The sequence below is a fragment of the Plectropomus leopardus genome, chromosome 22, assembly GCF_026936395.1.
Source record: "Plectropomus leopardus strain MGB_pleo_1.0 chromosome 22, ASM2693639v1, whole genome shotgun sequence".
NCBI classification, from domain to species: domain Eukaryota; kingdom Metazoa; phylum Chordata; class Actinopteri; order Perciformes; family Serranidae; genus Plectropomus; species Plectropomus leopardus.
Genome location: NC_142197.1, coordinates 11,468,535 through 11,483,875, shown reverse-complemented (window position 1 = coordinate 11,483,875; position 15,341 = coordinate 11,468,535). Strand labels below are relative to the sequence as shown.

At 40.1% G+C, this 15,341-nt stretch overlaps 1 protein-coding gene across 5 annotated transcripts in view; it reads right to left on the bottom strand.

Moving 5' to 3' along the window:
• Window positions 1-15,341, bottom strand: part of chchd3a (coiled-coil-helix-coiled-coil-helix domain containing 3a) — a 122,403-nt gene that overhangs the window by 27,771 nt on the left and 79,291 nt on the right. For 2 of the 5 annotated variants that reach the window (XM_088072605.1, XM_088072606.1), the window contains 2 exons: window positions 9,073-9,208; window positions 2,968-4,517 (listed from right to left, as the gene is read on the bottom strand). In XM_088072605.1, the coding sequence (XP_087928731.1) occupies window positions 4,494-4,517; window positions 9,073-9,208 (160 nt within the window). In that variant the 3' untranslated portion in view covers window positions 2,968-4,493. Of the gene's footprint in view, window positions 1-2,967; window positions 4,518-8,348; window positions 8,390-9,072; window positions 9,209-15,341 lie in introns of those variants that run through there. The other 3 variants (XR_015775493.1, XR_015775494.1, XM_088072604.1) reach the window with 2 other exon arrangements.

Genomic DNA, 15,341 nt, shown 5'->3' with positions numbered 1-15,341 from the left:
TTGCTGTGCGCACAAAAAGCTGACAGTTTGTGCAAATAATTCAATACAAACCAACTGCTGAATCAGCTGTTTTGCATGTGAGTAAGCCAGATGTAAAGGTCCTGAGCTGGCATGGTGAGGCTGCATTCACACGCTGATTACCTGCAGGGCTATGCGGCAGAGTGGGAGTGTCACTTTAATAACCCATTTGTGGGAAGGTGGAAGGTGGAGAGCAAGACCATCTCCCCATCTCAGTGACTGAAGGCTCGGACATACTTTCCACATCGAATGTTCTCTGATGGTAGCGATTACCGGGTACACACGCAGTTCTTATCTTAGTACAATTGAGGGTCTGCGTCAGTCTCCAGTAACAAACAGGAGGGCTAGGAAATGGGCTTACTGCCCTCCCACTGCCAACGTCAGGAGAAACTAAAACTCTGCTGGGTCCAGAGTGAATGTCTGGCAAATATCCGACATAAAACTAACTTCACGGTGAGTAAGTTGATTCTATGTCAGGCTGCGGCGTTTTCTTTTCCCTGCTACCCTTGCGGCCCCAACACCACTGCTTAGATGCGCTACCTACATTTAAATGAATGGGAGAAGTTGTGTTTTTGCCATAATACTGCATTGATTTGGTGTGAATGCAGCCCTACAAGTGGTCTGCAGATTTGAAAAACACTAAATAAAAGCCAAATTTGAAGTACTTTAACATGAAGTAACCTGTTATTTTATATGTTGTTCTCTGCACTCTGCAGATGGCGGCCTTCGGGACCCTTCCAGAGCACCGACACAATTTGAGCAGTGCCTGTTGCCACCGTGCACCTCAGTCTTCAGGAGCAGCTCAATGCTCAAGGACATTTCAGCAACACTTGTGAAAGTTGCACTGAAAAAGGAAAAAAAAGTTAGTTGTCCATTCAGCAGCTCACTCTGTTATTATGAAGATTTATATACAAAAAAAGCTTTAGCCTATGTAAAAATGTCATTCTACTACCTGATAAATGGAAGATTTTGTAAGTGGCTTCAGATGGCATGTACAGTATATCAACTCCAGCTAATATAGCACTACATTAAGTTTAAATTGCATTTTGCCCTTTCGGAGTATTCAGTTTCTCAGGAAATGCATCAAACTATTAATGCGAAATGCTCTTTTTTGGGGGCCTTGAACTCTCTGTATTGCGAATGTCAATTGTTAACGGTTGACAGGATGCCAATGCTGGCTGGATGGCCAGCATAGCCTGAGTTTCTCTTCCTCTGTGCAACTACATCACATCTGCTGCAGCCTCTACCGAAGAGTAACAGGACAGTCAAGAGTGCTTCCTCTGCTGCAAAGTCCAGGTACCAAAATGTCTACAGCAGTACACTGCACAGCACACTGACTGCCAAAAAATAACCAACTGCTTGAAGCAATCTCAGTCGAGTGAGAGGTCTCCAACTGATGATTCAAATCTCTGACTTTCAAGGGCTAAACCTAATAAAAGGCAAAACATTTACATCACATAAAATCTCACCACCTTTAAACTGATAATACTTTGAAATGCAGCCCTTAAGCTAAATGAGTCGATAGAATGCCTGACTAAAGATATAGCACCTATTATATTTCAAGTCATTTCATTTATTTATTTATTTTTTTTTTTAAATTAAATAAAGATTAAATTGAATTAATGTTACCGGTTAATGGTTTTTGGGCTATCAAAAGCAAAAAGAACTGAAACTGATGCCCCGTCTCCATATACAAGTGAAATATTTTCATAGAAGCTTTGCAACTTTTAAAAAGGTTGTTGAGGTCATGGTGGAGGCCTTTCAAAGGAAAAGGAAAGCCCCGTGTTTGGATCTCGTGATTCTCTAATCATCCTTTAATGATATTAGAGGGTATATAATCTTGTTACAGACAGAATACACCATTAAATCACTTATCTTGGCTTGGAGGTACCGGGTCAGACAGAGGAGACGTGCAGCTTGTGTCAGAGTCAGAGGGGAAAAAACAAGTGGGGGGAAAAAAAGAAGCTTGGTTGGCTCTGTGGACGGAGAAACACCTGCCATGAACTCCAATACCAATTATCCCCAACCTTTAGAAAACCCCTCCGAAGCACGCACACACACACACGCCATATAATAGAAGTCAACCCCTCACCCCTTGGAGACTCCAAAAGTCAAAAGGCAAAAGGACAGCTGACTGACAGACAGAGGCGGGGGATTAGTCACAACGAATCACATGCTTGCACGCACACACACACACACACACACACACACACACACACACACACACAGCCTGCCTCACTCACTCTCACACTTTCTTCCTCTGATGCAGAATTAAGATAACGTCTCCTCTGCGATCACCTGCCTCCACATCAAACCCAGACGGCGTCCCCGTTACTGCATAAAAAGTGTGTGGATGGCTGGATTACTACTGCGCCCAAATGCACACACTGTCAAACACACACACACACACACACACACACACACACACACACACACACATACATACAGTGTCTGTCTATCCAGTTTAACCCAACCCAGAGAGTCTGGCAGAGTGCAGACAGCGTAGAGAAGCCGTCTCCTCCAAGGCAACATTAGCCTGGGAGACTGAGCAGAGGAAACACACTCCAGCAAGAGAGAGAAAGAAGCACGAGTAAAAGAAAGAGAGGGACAATGGGGGGATAAGGAAGAGGTAGAAATCCCCGCTCTTTCACTGAATAGCTACAACAGAGCTACATAAAGAAAGAAAGACAGAGAAACAGAGAGAAAGATAGATTATGAGCCCGAACATCTGGGACGAATACCTCCCCTCCCATGCTTCAGGCCCCCTCTCCTGGGCTCATTCACTCCGTTTGGCAAAATGTCGTCGTGACAACACGAGGGCCGCGTATCCATCAAAGATGTACAATGCTTGCTGTAATTAGCATAAAATACACATACACACACACACACACGAGAGACAAAAAGACAGAGCCTGTGCTGAATATTTATGGAGAAAAAGTTCAACAACAGTTCCTGCATCATTTCGTCTTTTTATTTCCTCTGATCAGACGTTGTCACAAGTGTCGGTCGGGATGAATACGCAACACAGCTACATTATTAACATAACACACGAGCAGATGCAAAGAAGGAACAGATGCGTACATGTGTACTCCTGTATAGGGTAGTGCATTAGGAGCGGGAAAACAATGAATTATGGACAACAAAATAGGACTGACTTTTATTAGTAAAAATATACTTATTTTCCAAAGGGACGGTACGTTATTTATTAGAGTGGGAGGGTGGCTCGGGAGTGACATGATTTTTTTTTAAATATCATGACCATCCCCAGAGCTATTATATTTTTCCTCAAGCCTCCCTGAGTGACCGGGGAAAATGCATGACCCTCCCTTTATCATAAATAACCATATTTCTCAGTTTCTAGTTATGATAAACTTTTACATTTAAACATTTACCCTTTGAAACCTGAATCATCATCAGTGTTCTTGTACAACTTTCAGGTGCCTTTCACAAGCTATTTAACCCTTTGAAACCTGAGCAAACTGGTTGAATTTCTTTCAAAAACAAGTGGGAAAAGACCAAGTTGGCAAGAAATGTCCCAAAAAATGCAAGAAATCAGTAAAAGGTGAAAAGAAAATTACCTGACAACTAGTTATTTTATGAGTAAATTCTAAAAAAATAAAATAAAAACAAAAACAAAAAAACTAGGGGAAAATATCTAGAAAACTGTATTTATAATAAGTCTAATTACAAATAAATATTGTAAAATAATTATATAATATGTAATTATTTTAAAATATGCCACAGAAATCATCTAGAGTTGTGTGGAGTCATTTCCTTATTTGTTTTTGTTTTTACCTTTTTGTTTGTTTGTTGTTTTTTTTCCTTTTTTGGCTTATTTCTGGTGTATTTTGTCAAATCTTTTTAAGTTGCTCATTACCTTCTCTCCATGTTTTTAAAAGAAATCAAAACAATTTGCTCAAGTATCAAAGGGATAAAGTTGAAGCTAAATCAAAAAAACATAATTCTGTCCCCAGATCTTAAAAAGTTATCTGATGTGCCTTTCCTGTTTTGCAAACCCCTCCCCCTGCCCTCTGATAAATAACGAACGGTCCCTAATGGTGTGAGTGGAGTGAAAGTGGGTGGGTCCAAGTGGTTTGTGGAAGAGGATGCTTTATTGAGGTTGTTCTGGTTCGTCTTTACTGTCCGTCTAGCGGGCCGAGCTCAGGCCTGCAGGGTCCCGTCACTTTCTCCAAAATGTTAGTGTCACTGCATTCCTACGTACTCACAGGAGAGATAGACAAAAGGTGAGAAAGGTGAGGAAAGGAGATAGGAATCAAGGGAAAAGGTGCCTATTCTCTATCAGGGTTCTGTGTTTGGTGCCTCTAGTCTGGTCCAGTTCGGTTCTCCACAAGGGATTTTTGAGGGTGCGTGTCTTGGTGCTGACTCATTCCTCACTTCCTCCACTCCGGTTTGTCAGTCGGTCGATAATCAGTAATCCCACACAATAAACTCTTCTCTTTATTACCCTCTCTTCCTTAACCCCCGGTCCTCAACTTGTTCTGCAGACAAAAAAAATAAATAAAAAAGAGAGGGAGAAAAGTGCTTTAGAGAGGCAAATAAAATAAAAAATCTAAATAGACAAACAAACAAAAGAGAAAGATATTGTGTCCCGCAGGAATGGCACGACAGAGAGGAAGGCCTAAGAGTACAATAAAAGGGTGGAGGAAGGAGTGAGTATAAGAGCAGTTGGAGAAGTAGAGAGAAAGACCCGAGGGCAGTGGATTCCATGTTAGCGATAAGTGCAACCACAAATCCCCAGCACTCCCTGTCAATAACCATTTGAACTGGCCTATTGCAGCTGATGCCACTGGATGAAAACCGCCTGAGAGAAGAAGAGTGGATGAAAAAAAAAGTGAGAAAAAAAATCTTCAAAACTGACTAACTTAATAATGGTGTCGTGGATGAGATAAGTCCATGTCAGTAACATTTCATTTCTGCAAAGGAATCCCAGTTTATTTTTGCGCACTATTGATTTGCCCATAAAATGATTATTGACACAAGCAAGTCTGCCAAACACTCGACTTCACTGTTAAATCCAGATGAAGTCACAGGGCCAGACTTCAGAGAGACCTCTCAGAGGAAAACTGCAGTTTATTAGAACATGGGCCTTATTTTGATCATTTTTATCGGTTCTGATAAAGTTGTATGTGAAGTACCAAAGTGCTGAGATTTTGGAACATGGCCATATCTGATCACTATGTTATGATTTCTTTCCATTTTTTTCCCCTTTGTGAGATCTTTATTGATGTCAACACAGGGACATGTAGACATACAAACACATACACGCACGCACGCACGCACGCACGCACGCACGCACGCACGCACGCATCTTGAAACAAATGATTTTTCCCAAACACAAACGTTTTTTTAATATACACACAATCATTCAACCACACAACCCACCCTCCCCAAACACACTAAAAGTAGATGATATTGAGAAAAATAAATGTATAAAATAAATAAATAAATAAATTAATAATAATAATAATAATAATAATAATAATAATAATAATAATAATAATAAATAAATAAACAGAAACATTTAAAAAAGTAATTTGTGAATTATTATGTGAAAACAAACATAAACCAGATGGATTGTTGTTTGAAACCACCTAATAATCTACCATGTATAAAAGTATATGATACACATGACCACAAGTTATGTGTCTCGTACTTCATGTAGTTTTACACTTTAAACTTTATTTTGGCCTGAAATTCGGCCATGGCCTCTCTGCTCCGTTCATTTTCCAGTTCTTTCTCTACCTTGACTTTTCTTTCAGGAGCCCCTGGTGAGGAAATCTGACTTAGCTCGTCTGTCAGGCTGCAGTCGGCCTCACACCTTTCTTAGTGGCGCAGAGACGCGCTGTCAGATGGCCCGCACCATTTCACAATGACTAAAATATTTTAATGACAAAACATTTATTCATTATGCAAATACATACAACTTGTATTGTCAGTGATATAAGTCAGTAAGTAAACTGTTGCACTTGATTCTGTCTTCAGATATAATATCAGATATGTAAATTTTCTTTAAGCAAGTGATACAACAGGCTCATCAACACTGCCACATAAATAAAAATCTTATTCCAGCCACATTTTCTAGGTATTAGGACTCTTCCTATGCCTAATACCTAGAATAGAAAGTGTGGGTAAGTTAAAGGGAAGAGATTTACTGTTGTGTTTATGAAAATCATATCTAAAATAATTAAAACTATTAAAAATAATTAAGTGCAATCACTTGTTAGAGAGATCAAACTAAGAGTTAAAAGCAAAAAAGCATTCTGAGTCAAGATCAGCTGACATCTAAATAATATTGACAGGACAAATGAAATCAACATGTTTTTAAAAGGAGCGATTTTGATTGAAATGTCAACATTAAAAATGTTGTATTAGGCAGCTTTTTTTTTTTGAACCTCATAACACCCTCTGAAACCACAAACAGGGATCTCGCTTGGTCCTTTGAGAGTAAAAGGGAGATGGAAGGGTCAGTCTAAAAAATGAAGTGGAGAAGGAAAAGATAGGGAGCAAGAGGCGGTCATGCGGCGAGAATATGGAATGAGGAGGCAAGCCGCGGATGGAGAGATCGCCTTCCATGATAAACTCTTATTCATAGAGGCAGAGGGAGAGAGAAAGAGAGACTTTATCTGTCCTCTTCGACTGCCTCTTCCTCACTGTTTGCTATCTGGACCTGTTAAGTGCTGAATGCATTAGAAATGTGACTAGGGATGAAGAGATGGTGGATGGAGGGAGTGAAGGAGGGATGGTGGCGGGGCAGAGAGGGCACAAAAGAGAGCGAAACAGGGTCTAAATGTTATCACTGACTGTGGCGATAAGGGCGTTAATTATCAGCGACAAAAGGGCGAGCGCCTGTCAACGCCTTTCTCTCTCGGCTGACTCCAGTTGAGGGGTCAATATTGTAAAATTGAGATTTGGGGGATTTGGTGTTTATCCCCAGCGAGGTGGCATCTTGGACATCCCCATCTATACCCGAGGTGCTGTCGTTTTTAGTGGAATTTAAGATATGAAAGAAAAGGACGAAGAAGGGGAAAGATGTTTGGAAGCTGGATGACCTATGATATCAAGTGTCTTTGACAGAAAGGGTGAGGAGATGAGAGACGGCCGTTAGAGAGCACGTTTGGATCTCCTGACCTCTGGAGGTCAAAGTCGCGTCCTTTGACATTTGTTCTCAGCGCAGCTTCCTGCTCGGCTCTGATAAAGCTGTGTAAACATCCTAATCAGGAAGCTGCATCAGTTCATATCAATCCTACTTCATTCCTTTGCCGCTATTTTGTCTGCTGTGTAATTCTGCATATTATTCCTTTAAAGCCTTATCACAGAACTGCTTATTTTATTTTTATTTTTTGCACCTAATGACTTTAAAAGCAAGTCTTACACAGATAAGCGCAGACGAACAGGAGTGTGCTGTGATTGCCGCAGGGTGATAAACACAAGCGGATTAACATATCGTCTCAGGCTTGCTTCCAAACAATTTACAAGATCATAACAGCATCCGGACTATGAACGTACCCTCGCTGAATCCTGACGAGGCTACAGGTAGCTGTTTTAACTGCACACATTCACACGATGAATAAAACATTGTGCAATTTACATGATGTATAGCTTAAAAATCTGCCTGCATCTGACTTTTAGATCTAATACTAATACCCGCGAGAGTGAGCGGGAGACACAAAACTCCTCATTTCCGGCAAAACAATGCAATTGTACAAAAAAAAAATCTAATAGAAAAGCTCTATGAATGCAAATTGAGCCTTTTTGGGGCCAAGTGATGCTACATATTGCAAAGTGAGAGAGGAGGGAATTCAGTTAATATCAACCTGAGTGACATTACTATTACCATACAGTGTGTGACCGTGGGAGACAGAGGGCGAAAAAACATTTGCACTTGGCAATGAAAGGAGAGAGCACGGAGAGGACAATGGCATCCAGCTAGCAGCAGCTACACCCCTGGTCTTATTACATTAAAACACACACACAGACAGTCAGGGGACCGCCTGTGTCAGCAGGTATTATGGAAATAGACCGTAAGGTTTAAACTAGCTATTTAGAGTGAGCTTTATTCAGGCGCCAGTAGCCCGGTGGAAATTATATTCTACTGTCTAAAAGCAAGGGGCCAGCACATGTAAATGGATGCTACTGTGTATGTGTGTATTACATTAATTCATTTAGACATTTAAAAAGGGAACTGTAGCTAACACACACATCTATGATCCCAATTACGTGTGCTGTAACTACACATGGGGCTGCTTTGTAATACACACATCGATTTAACTGAAAGCTACGCTACAGGATTAGGAGGCGCAACGACTTACATATCATGTGTCCATGAGGGTGCGTGCGCATACCTGCCATTCTTTTCAAAGGGAAAAAAGTGTTACTTTGAAAGGTTTTTAACCCTTTGAAACCTGGAGTGGCATCACTTTCCTTGTGCTGCTTTCAGATGCCTTTCATGAGTATTTAAACCTTTGAGCCCCGAGCACACTGGTTTGATTTCTTAAAAAAAAATGAAAAAAAGCAACCTGGTAAATCACTGTTTCATAAATTGCGAGAAATTACAAGATGTAGGTATATTTTCTTATTTTTAAAAAGCCATAAATTATATAATGAAAATTATGTTATAACATTATTAGAATTTTTAAGCACCTTTTCCAGGTCATTTCCATGTTTGTTTGTTTTTTTTTTTTAACTTTCTTTTCATTATTTAAAAAAAAAAAACAACTAATTTTCAGGTAATTTTCTTGTATATTATTAATAATGTCTTGCTAATTTTTGGGTCATTTCTTCTGTCATTTTTCACTGCCTTCTTCTCATGTTTTTGAAAGAAATCAAGCCAAACTGCTCAGGTTTCAAAGGCTTAAGTGTTAAATACAGACAGTACAGTTGCACATGATGAAATGCTCATTCACTTCACTCAACAGGCATGCAAAAGGCATAAACATAACACGCATATGCAAGAGATCTTAGCGTGCGAAATGATGCTTAAATGAGATATGACAAATGATAAACTCCAAATTGCTTAGTTCAGTAAACACGCACCTGTTTGGCGTTGTTGACACACTGGAGGTAAAGGGCTGCTATGTTGGAGCAGTGAAGGGTTTTCCCAACGTTCTCCTTGTAGCAGGCGAGGATCTGGCCCTGCAGGTCTGCACACACAGGATACGTCTCATACCGCCTGCAGGGGTGAGAAGGGGAGAGAAATAGCGTGAAAATGAGGAGAAGTATGGTGTTGGGATGGAGGGGAGGGTGGGGCAGGAGAAAAAGTGAGATGGCATGAGAGTTCAGGGGAACGATAAAAGCGTTAAAAAAAGGGACAGTGATGAAAGTGTGAGTGAGAAAAGAGTGGCAAAGTTGGACAGGAAATGAAGGGAACATGAAAAATGTGTAAGGGTAATGCGCAGGGAGTGACAGAATGAGAGGAGGACTACAGACCTATTATTTAGGAATGAATAATTAAAGTATCTGACAGTATTTGATGACCGAGCAAGTCGCCAACGAATTTAATAGTCGATTAGTAAGTGTCGTCATCAGCTGCAATGTGAGGAGTACAGGGTCCAAAGGTTTAAATACATTTGAAAGGCTTCCAAATGCAGCACAAGAAAAGTCAAGTCAATCCATGTTTTAAATGGGTAAAGACATCATTTCTGAAGTATTGATTTAATATTCTTTGTTAGCATATGCATAAAACATAGAGAGAATTGAGCTAGAATTAAAAACTTAAAGCCAAATAATTGTCAATCAGGCAATTAATCAATGGATTTCTCACAAATAAACATAAAGTTGTAAAAAATATATATTTTTTAAAAAATAGATAGATTATTAAAGTATCAAAATAGTTGAAGCTCTTCTATAATTAGTTTGGAAAATGAGATATCAATGGTCACACAGCCCATGCAGTGTTATACTACAGTCTGCAGTGTCTTCACTCGCTGCCTTTTCTATCACTACTGTCACTCCATTTCAAAACACCTGAAGCAAGAATCAACATTACTATATTTGCTGGAAAGAAGGTCAAAGGCCAATCCAGCCTCCACAGTTTGCTGAGGCAGGCGATGTGCGCATTACAACATATCGACAGAGAGGTCAGAGGGTTTTCTAAAAAATGGACAATAAGAAGTGTCAAATAAAGCTTCCAACAAAGGCTCCATCTCTTGAAAAAGGGGATTCATCAGTGCCATGGGACTGCACTGAAGAAATCTAACTCGGCGAATCAATGTGTGATGCAGAGAAAACAAGAGAAGAGAATTGGTTTAATCTAGACAAGCAATAAGGCTGAGTTGTTACACTGTGATGATGATAATGATGATGTGGTGGAAATTACTGGCACGCTAAGTATACCTTCCTTGAAATTGGTCTCTCCACTTTTGTCTTACTGCTAAAAAAAACTTTAAAAAGGCCGCACAAAAAGTATATTGATCAGTCGACTGGGTAGGAGTGAATCCATCCATTGATTCAGAATGTCTCCTAAAAGACTCAACCATTAACAAACTGGGTGGCTGACTGTCACCTTGGAGTGGTCTAAATGGCAAATTCAATCTCTTTGCATCCATGAGGAGGTTGTTGTTGTAGAGTGTGCATGCTAATGTCTCGTTAAAGGCTTCACACCACTAGCTTAGCATGCCCAAATCTGTCCTTGAGGTCTGCTGCTGCTTCAGTGCTGCTTATAAGATCCAGATGCCAGCACTTCTAATGGTACACTAAACTCCAGTGCATTTAAATGGGATTCTTAGGTTAGAAGTATGCAAGAGTCTGATCCTTCAGCCAAGCTAAGTAGTGGGATGTACCACCAGCGCTAGTGCCTTGCTCAGTGTTTAACTGCTTTTGTCTGTCTCTCCACACACCCCATAAAAATCTATAATGACGACACATGTGCATGCTAGGGCTATTATGCTAATGGCGGTGTCATCGTTTTGTTCACACCAGTGCCCAGGACACTCCATCTGCCTCACTAAACGGCTTGCACGGTTGTGAAAGGGATTTTGCCCGTCAGCAACTCTGGAGATCTCAGAGGAGTATCGGGGGTGAAGCTGAGCCCCTATAGTCAGAATCAGATGTTTGATTTGCCCCCTGGAGTGAGAAATTACCCCCCGTTGGATACAAAGCAGAGGATTGGATGCACGGGTCATTACCCAGGGTGCAATGCCGCAGGAAGCTGGTGCAGTGCACGCAATGTATGTGCATCACCACATACGTGTTGGTGAGGCCGGAAAAAAATCGATAGTCCTTGTCAGTGCAGGTCAGTGACAATTTGTGACAACGTGAGAGGCACACCTTCAGCAACTTCAACAGTGGTGTGATTAATCAATATACTCCATCATGCACATTCAAAACAGAGCTCAGAGGTCAAACTGGGTAGCAAAGACTCCATCTAAAGCTCGTGAGGAATACTTCAAAGAATAAAAATAGTCAATCTGGACACAAGCTTATTTATTGTCTTGCCTAGAGATAGATGAAAAGATGAGTCTCATGTCGGTAAATATGAGGCTAGATCCAGGCAAAAATTAGCTTAGCCAGAGCCTGGAGGCAGGAGCTTTTCTTCTGTTAGATACAATTTGTTAATTGGTAGTGATGGGCATGAGTAGTAAAGTGCAAGAGTACTGGATTTTCACATCAGAACTTTTTCAATGGATAATATAATCTCAGCCAATCCTCCCACAAGTGAACATGACTTTTATGTTTTGTTTTTACTTTTTAAAGTGGGTAAAAGTGTATTTATTATTTCACTGCAAAGCTGGGTGCAGTGTATTGTTTCCCTCAGCACCTCCTTACCCTGCTGTTACTCTGGACAACCACTTTTTCTCATTGTCTTTGAATTTATGGTTTTGTTGTTCAAGAAATGAATTTCAAATTCATTCATTCATTCAGTACTTGTTTTCCATTGTTGAACAATTTACAATCCTATTTTTGCATTAGATTTTGTTTTTGCAAGCACCTGAGTGTTCTTTATAATAATGTAAATGCTATGATCTGGCCCAAAAATCAGTTTCAGTCTGAGCCAGCACCAAAGCAGGAGCAAAAGCACACATTTCCCACAAACAACAACAAATAAACAAACATTTATTACAAGCTAAAGACATCTAAAGCCTTTTTAGCGCAGTAACAGACTTTTGTGACACACCCCCTATTCAGCACAGCCCAAAATCTGTCATTTACCATTTACTGTATATTAGATAGAGATTGTACAACATTTCTCCATATTAATGAGGTCAAAGTCAGGATGAGTTAATGGCAACACAGTCCATGCATTATTCATGAAAATACACAGACTATGAGGTCTCCATTAAAAACAAACCAAAAAAAACCCCCAAAAATTGAAGAAAGGCCGAGTTGATTCAAGCCAGGTCCGCCACACCCGAAACCTGACAAGTGGGTTTGGGCCAAATCGGGTTCAGGCAGGGAATCAAAGCTCTAGTTGTAACTTCTATCTTTACTGTACAGAAATAAGAGTGGTATCAACGTTCTCATCTAACTCCCGGCGTGGAACTGAATGAGCATATTCCCCAAAATGTGGAACAACTCCTTTAAATTTTGCTTGATTCCACGGTTGGTCTTATCACTTGAAGCGCAGACTGGAACATTATGCTGTTGGGTGTGGAGAAGGTTCTGCATTTGTGGATCCACTGGGGAGAAATTTAGTCATTTGCTAGCAGGCATGACAAGGCCATTGCTCTGCGTCGGGGTACTGAACGATGACAGCAGTGCTAGCAGAAATCACTGCCATCCTATTCCTATGGATCCTGGCACTCATTTATTACACCGCCTATGGGCATCTACAGGGACGAGAGGAGCCACATACACCCACTAATTACTTTCTTAAGCGTTCGCGTTAATGCCAGGTGCATCCTGCTGATACAAACCGCAGTGTTTATCACCAGTAATGGCCTCTGAGAGAGAGAAAGGAGGACAGAGGAAGGGAGGGAGAGAGAAAGAGGATGAGGGGGGTGGATAGAAATGAAGAGCGTTTCTTGATGAGGAACTAGACAGTGGTACTTCTTTTTTTTGCTTGCTCTCTGATTCTCTCTACGGGGAAGGGGCTGAGACAGTGGCTGAGTTTATCATGGAGACAATAACACTGTCACACACACTCTGTGGCGGCACACGCTGCATCCTCTATCATCTATCATTACGATTAACATTAAGTCCCCGCAGCCAACCACAACCAAAGAGCTGTCGGGAAAAACTAGACCCCTCCCTCCTTCCCATCTTTACATTACATGGCCTCATGTCATTTACTATTACTGCTGTCAGATACGCAGCGCGGTAAGTAGATGCAAAAACAGTATTATGTACACACTATAAACCATCACTACGTAAATATCTTTTTTTTTTTTTTTTTTTAACCCTTTGAAACCTGGAGCGACGCTATTTTTCCGGTCCTGCTTTCAGATGCCTTTCACAAGTATTCAAGTATTCAAACCTCTGAGCAAATTAGTGCGATTTCTTTAAAAATATGGAGAAAAAAAAAGCAAAGACAACTATAATAAGGAATTTTACACAAATTACAAGAAATCAGTAGAATTGGAAAATCATTCTAGAAAAGTAAGGGAAAAATGTCTGGGGGAAAAACTGCATCTCTACAGCTACTTATCGATATTAAATATTTAAAATCATGTTACAGAAATATAATAATTTTTGAGCATTTTCCAGCTAATTTCCTTCTTCCCAAGTTTTTGAGAGAAATCAAGCCATTTTGCTCAGGTTTCAAAGGTTTAATTAACCTCTCTAAATTATGAAATGCATCCACATTTTAGCTCAATAATATAAAGTCATAATATACAATATACCAGAGCAAATATTATACTTGTGCTATAGACTTGTGGTCACAATTAAACTATTCTGAAAGAGAAAGCCTTTTGTTTTTCAAGTCAGTTATTGGCCTCAGGTGATCACCAAATTCTTTCAGTCTAGTTATGGAAATACATTCAAGTTATTGTGCTCAGTTTTAGGCAAGCTTGGGGGGAATTTTGATCCCTGTATATAATTACAGCATGCACCAACACTACCTCCCTACATAGCTACACTATATCAAATAGCACAAAAAACAAGAAAAACATTAGGTTCTTCATTTTGAATTCAGAGCATCAGAAGCAAAACACTGCAAAGTGGATACACATTAGATTCCTCCACTGTGGGAATCAGAGGGTATAATTATAAATATAGTCAAAAACAACTATGAGTCATCCAGTTCCCATGTAACCTGAGCAGCAAGGCATTCATAAACATCAAGACTGTATCACATTTCCTAAGCAAAACCTCTTTTTTTTGTTGGTTTTTGGTTTGTTTAAATGATTTACAGGAAGTGAAAAAGAAGGCCAGAGGCATTTCGACATTTTTTTCAGCCCTGGTTTTGTCTAAAGGTAGAATTTAGGTTTTGGTTAACAGGTTGTAAATGAATATAGGTCTGGTTTAGAAGAAGAAGACAGTGGCCTTGTTTACACATGGTATTAATAAGCATCTGAGGTGATCTGTTCACATGTGGATGGCTCTATGGGCTTGTTTATGCCTAATGTTAGATAATAATACCTATATGCATGAAGCCCTCTATCCGTACTGTGCGTTCATTTTGTCCATATTTGTGCATGTTTTCTTAAAGACTCCAAATATAGATGAATGGTGTAGGACCACATTTGGGAGAATGTGGCGTCGTTCAAGCTACAGAGGACCCTAGGACACAGTGAAGACATTTTAATAATGGTAGAAGTGAACAAATATGTAATATGGTGAAAAGAAATCTCTGTCCACATGTTGCTTTGTATCAATTTTTTTTTTTTTATACGGTAAGTAAGTTTAAATCATTCTTAAGTCTGTTTGTTCACAAATGGCATTAGAATGCATCTGGATTGACCACTTGTGATCAGATCTCACTTCCCCATTCTGTACAAAAACAACCACGTACATAATTTTGATTGCAAAAACCAAATGTGTTGTATTCAACCAGCAGGAAGCTGCAATGCACTTCTCTTGTCCAGTCTCACAAAAAAAAGTTAGAAGAAGTACAAGTGCACTTCCTGTGAAGGAGAAAAAGACGTTTGCAAAGACCTTGGCACGCAGGCAAAATTAAAATAATGCAGACAGGGTCTATTCATTGGCGTGGTACAGGCAAACCAAGATGCTTGATGCACTCATATGTTTATATGTTATGGAAAATGTTCATACATATGTCACCTCAGTAGGTGGTCCTTCAATGTGCCCCGAGATACATTAGCATACACACTGCTAATAGAATATGGCTAAATGTGGCCCAGACCACCTCTCAATGTGTTCCCAAGATAAACTGACGACACACTGGGGGCATTCACACCTGTGGT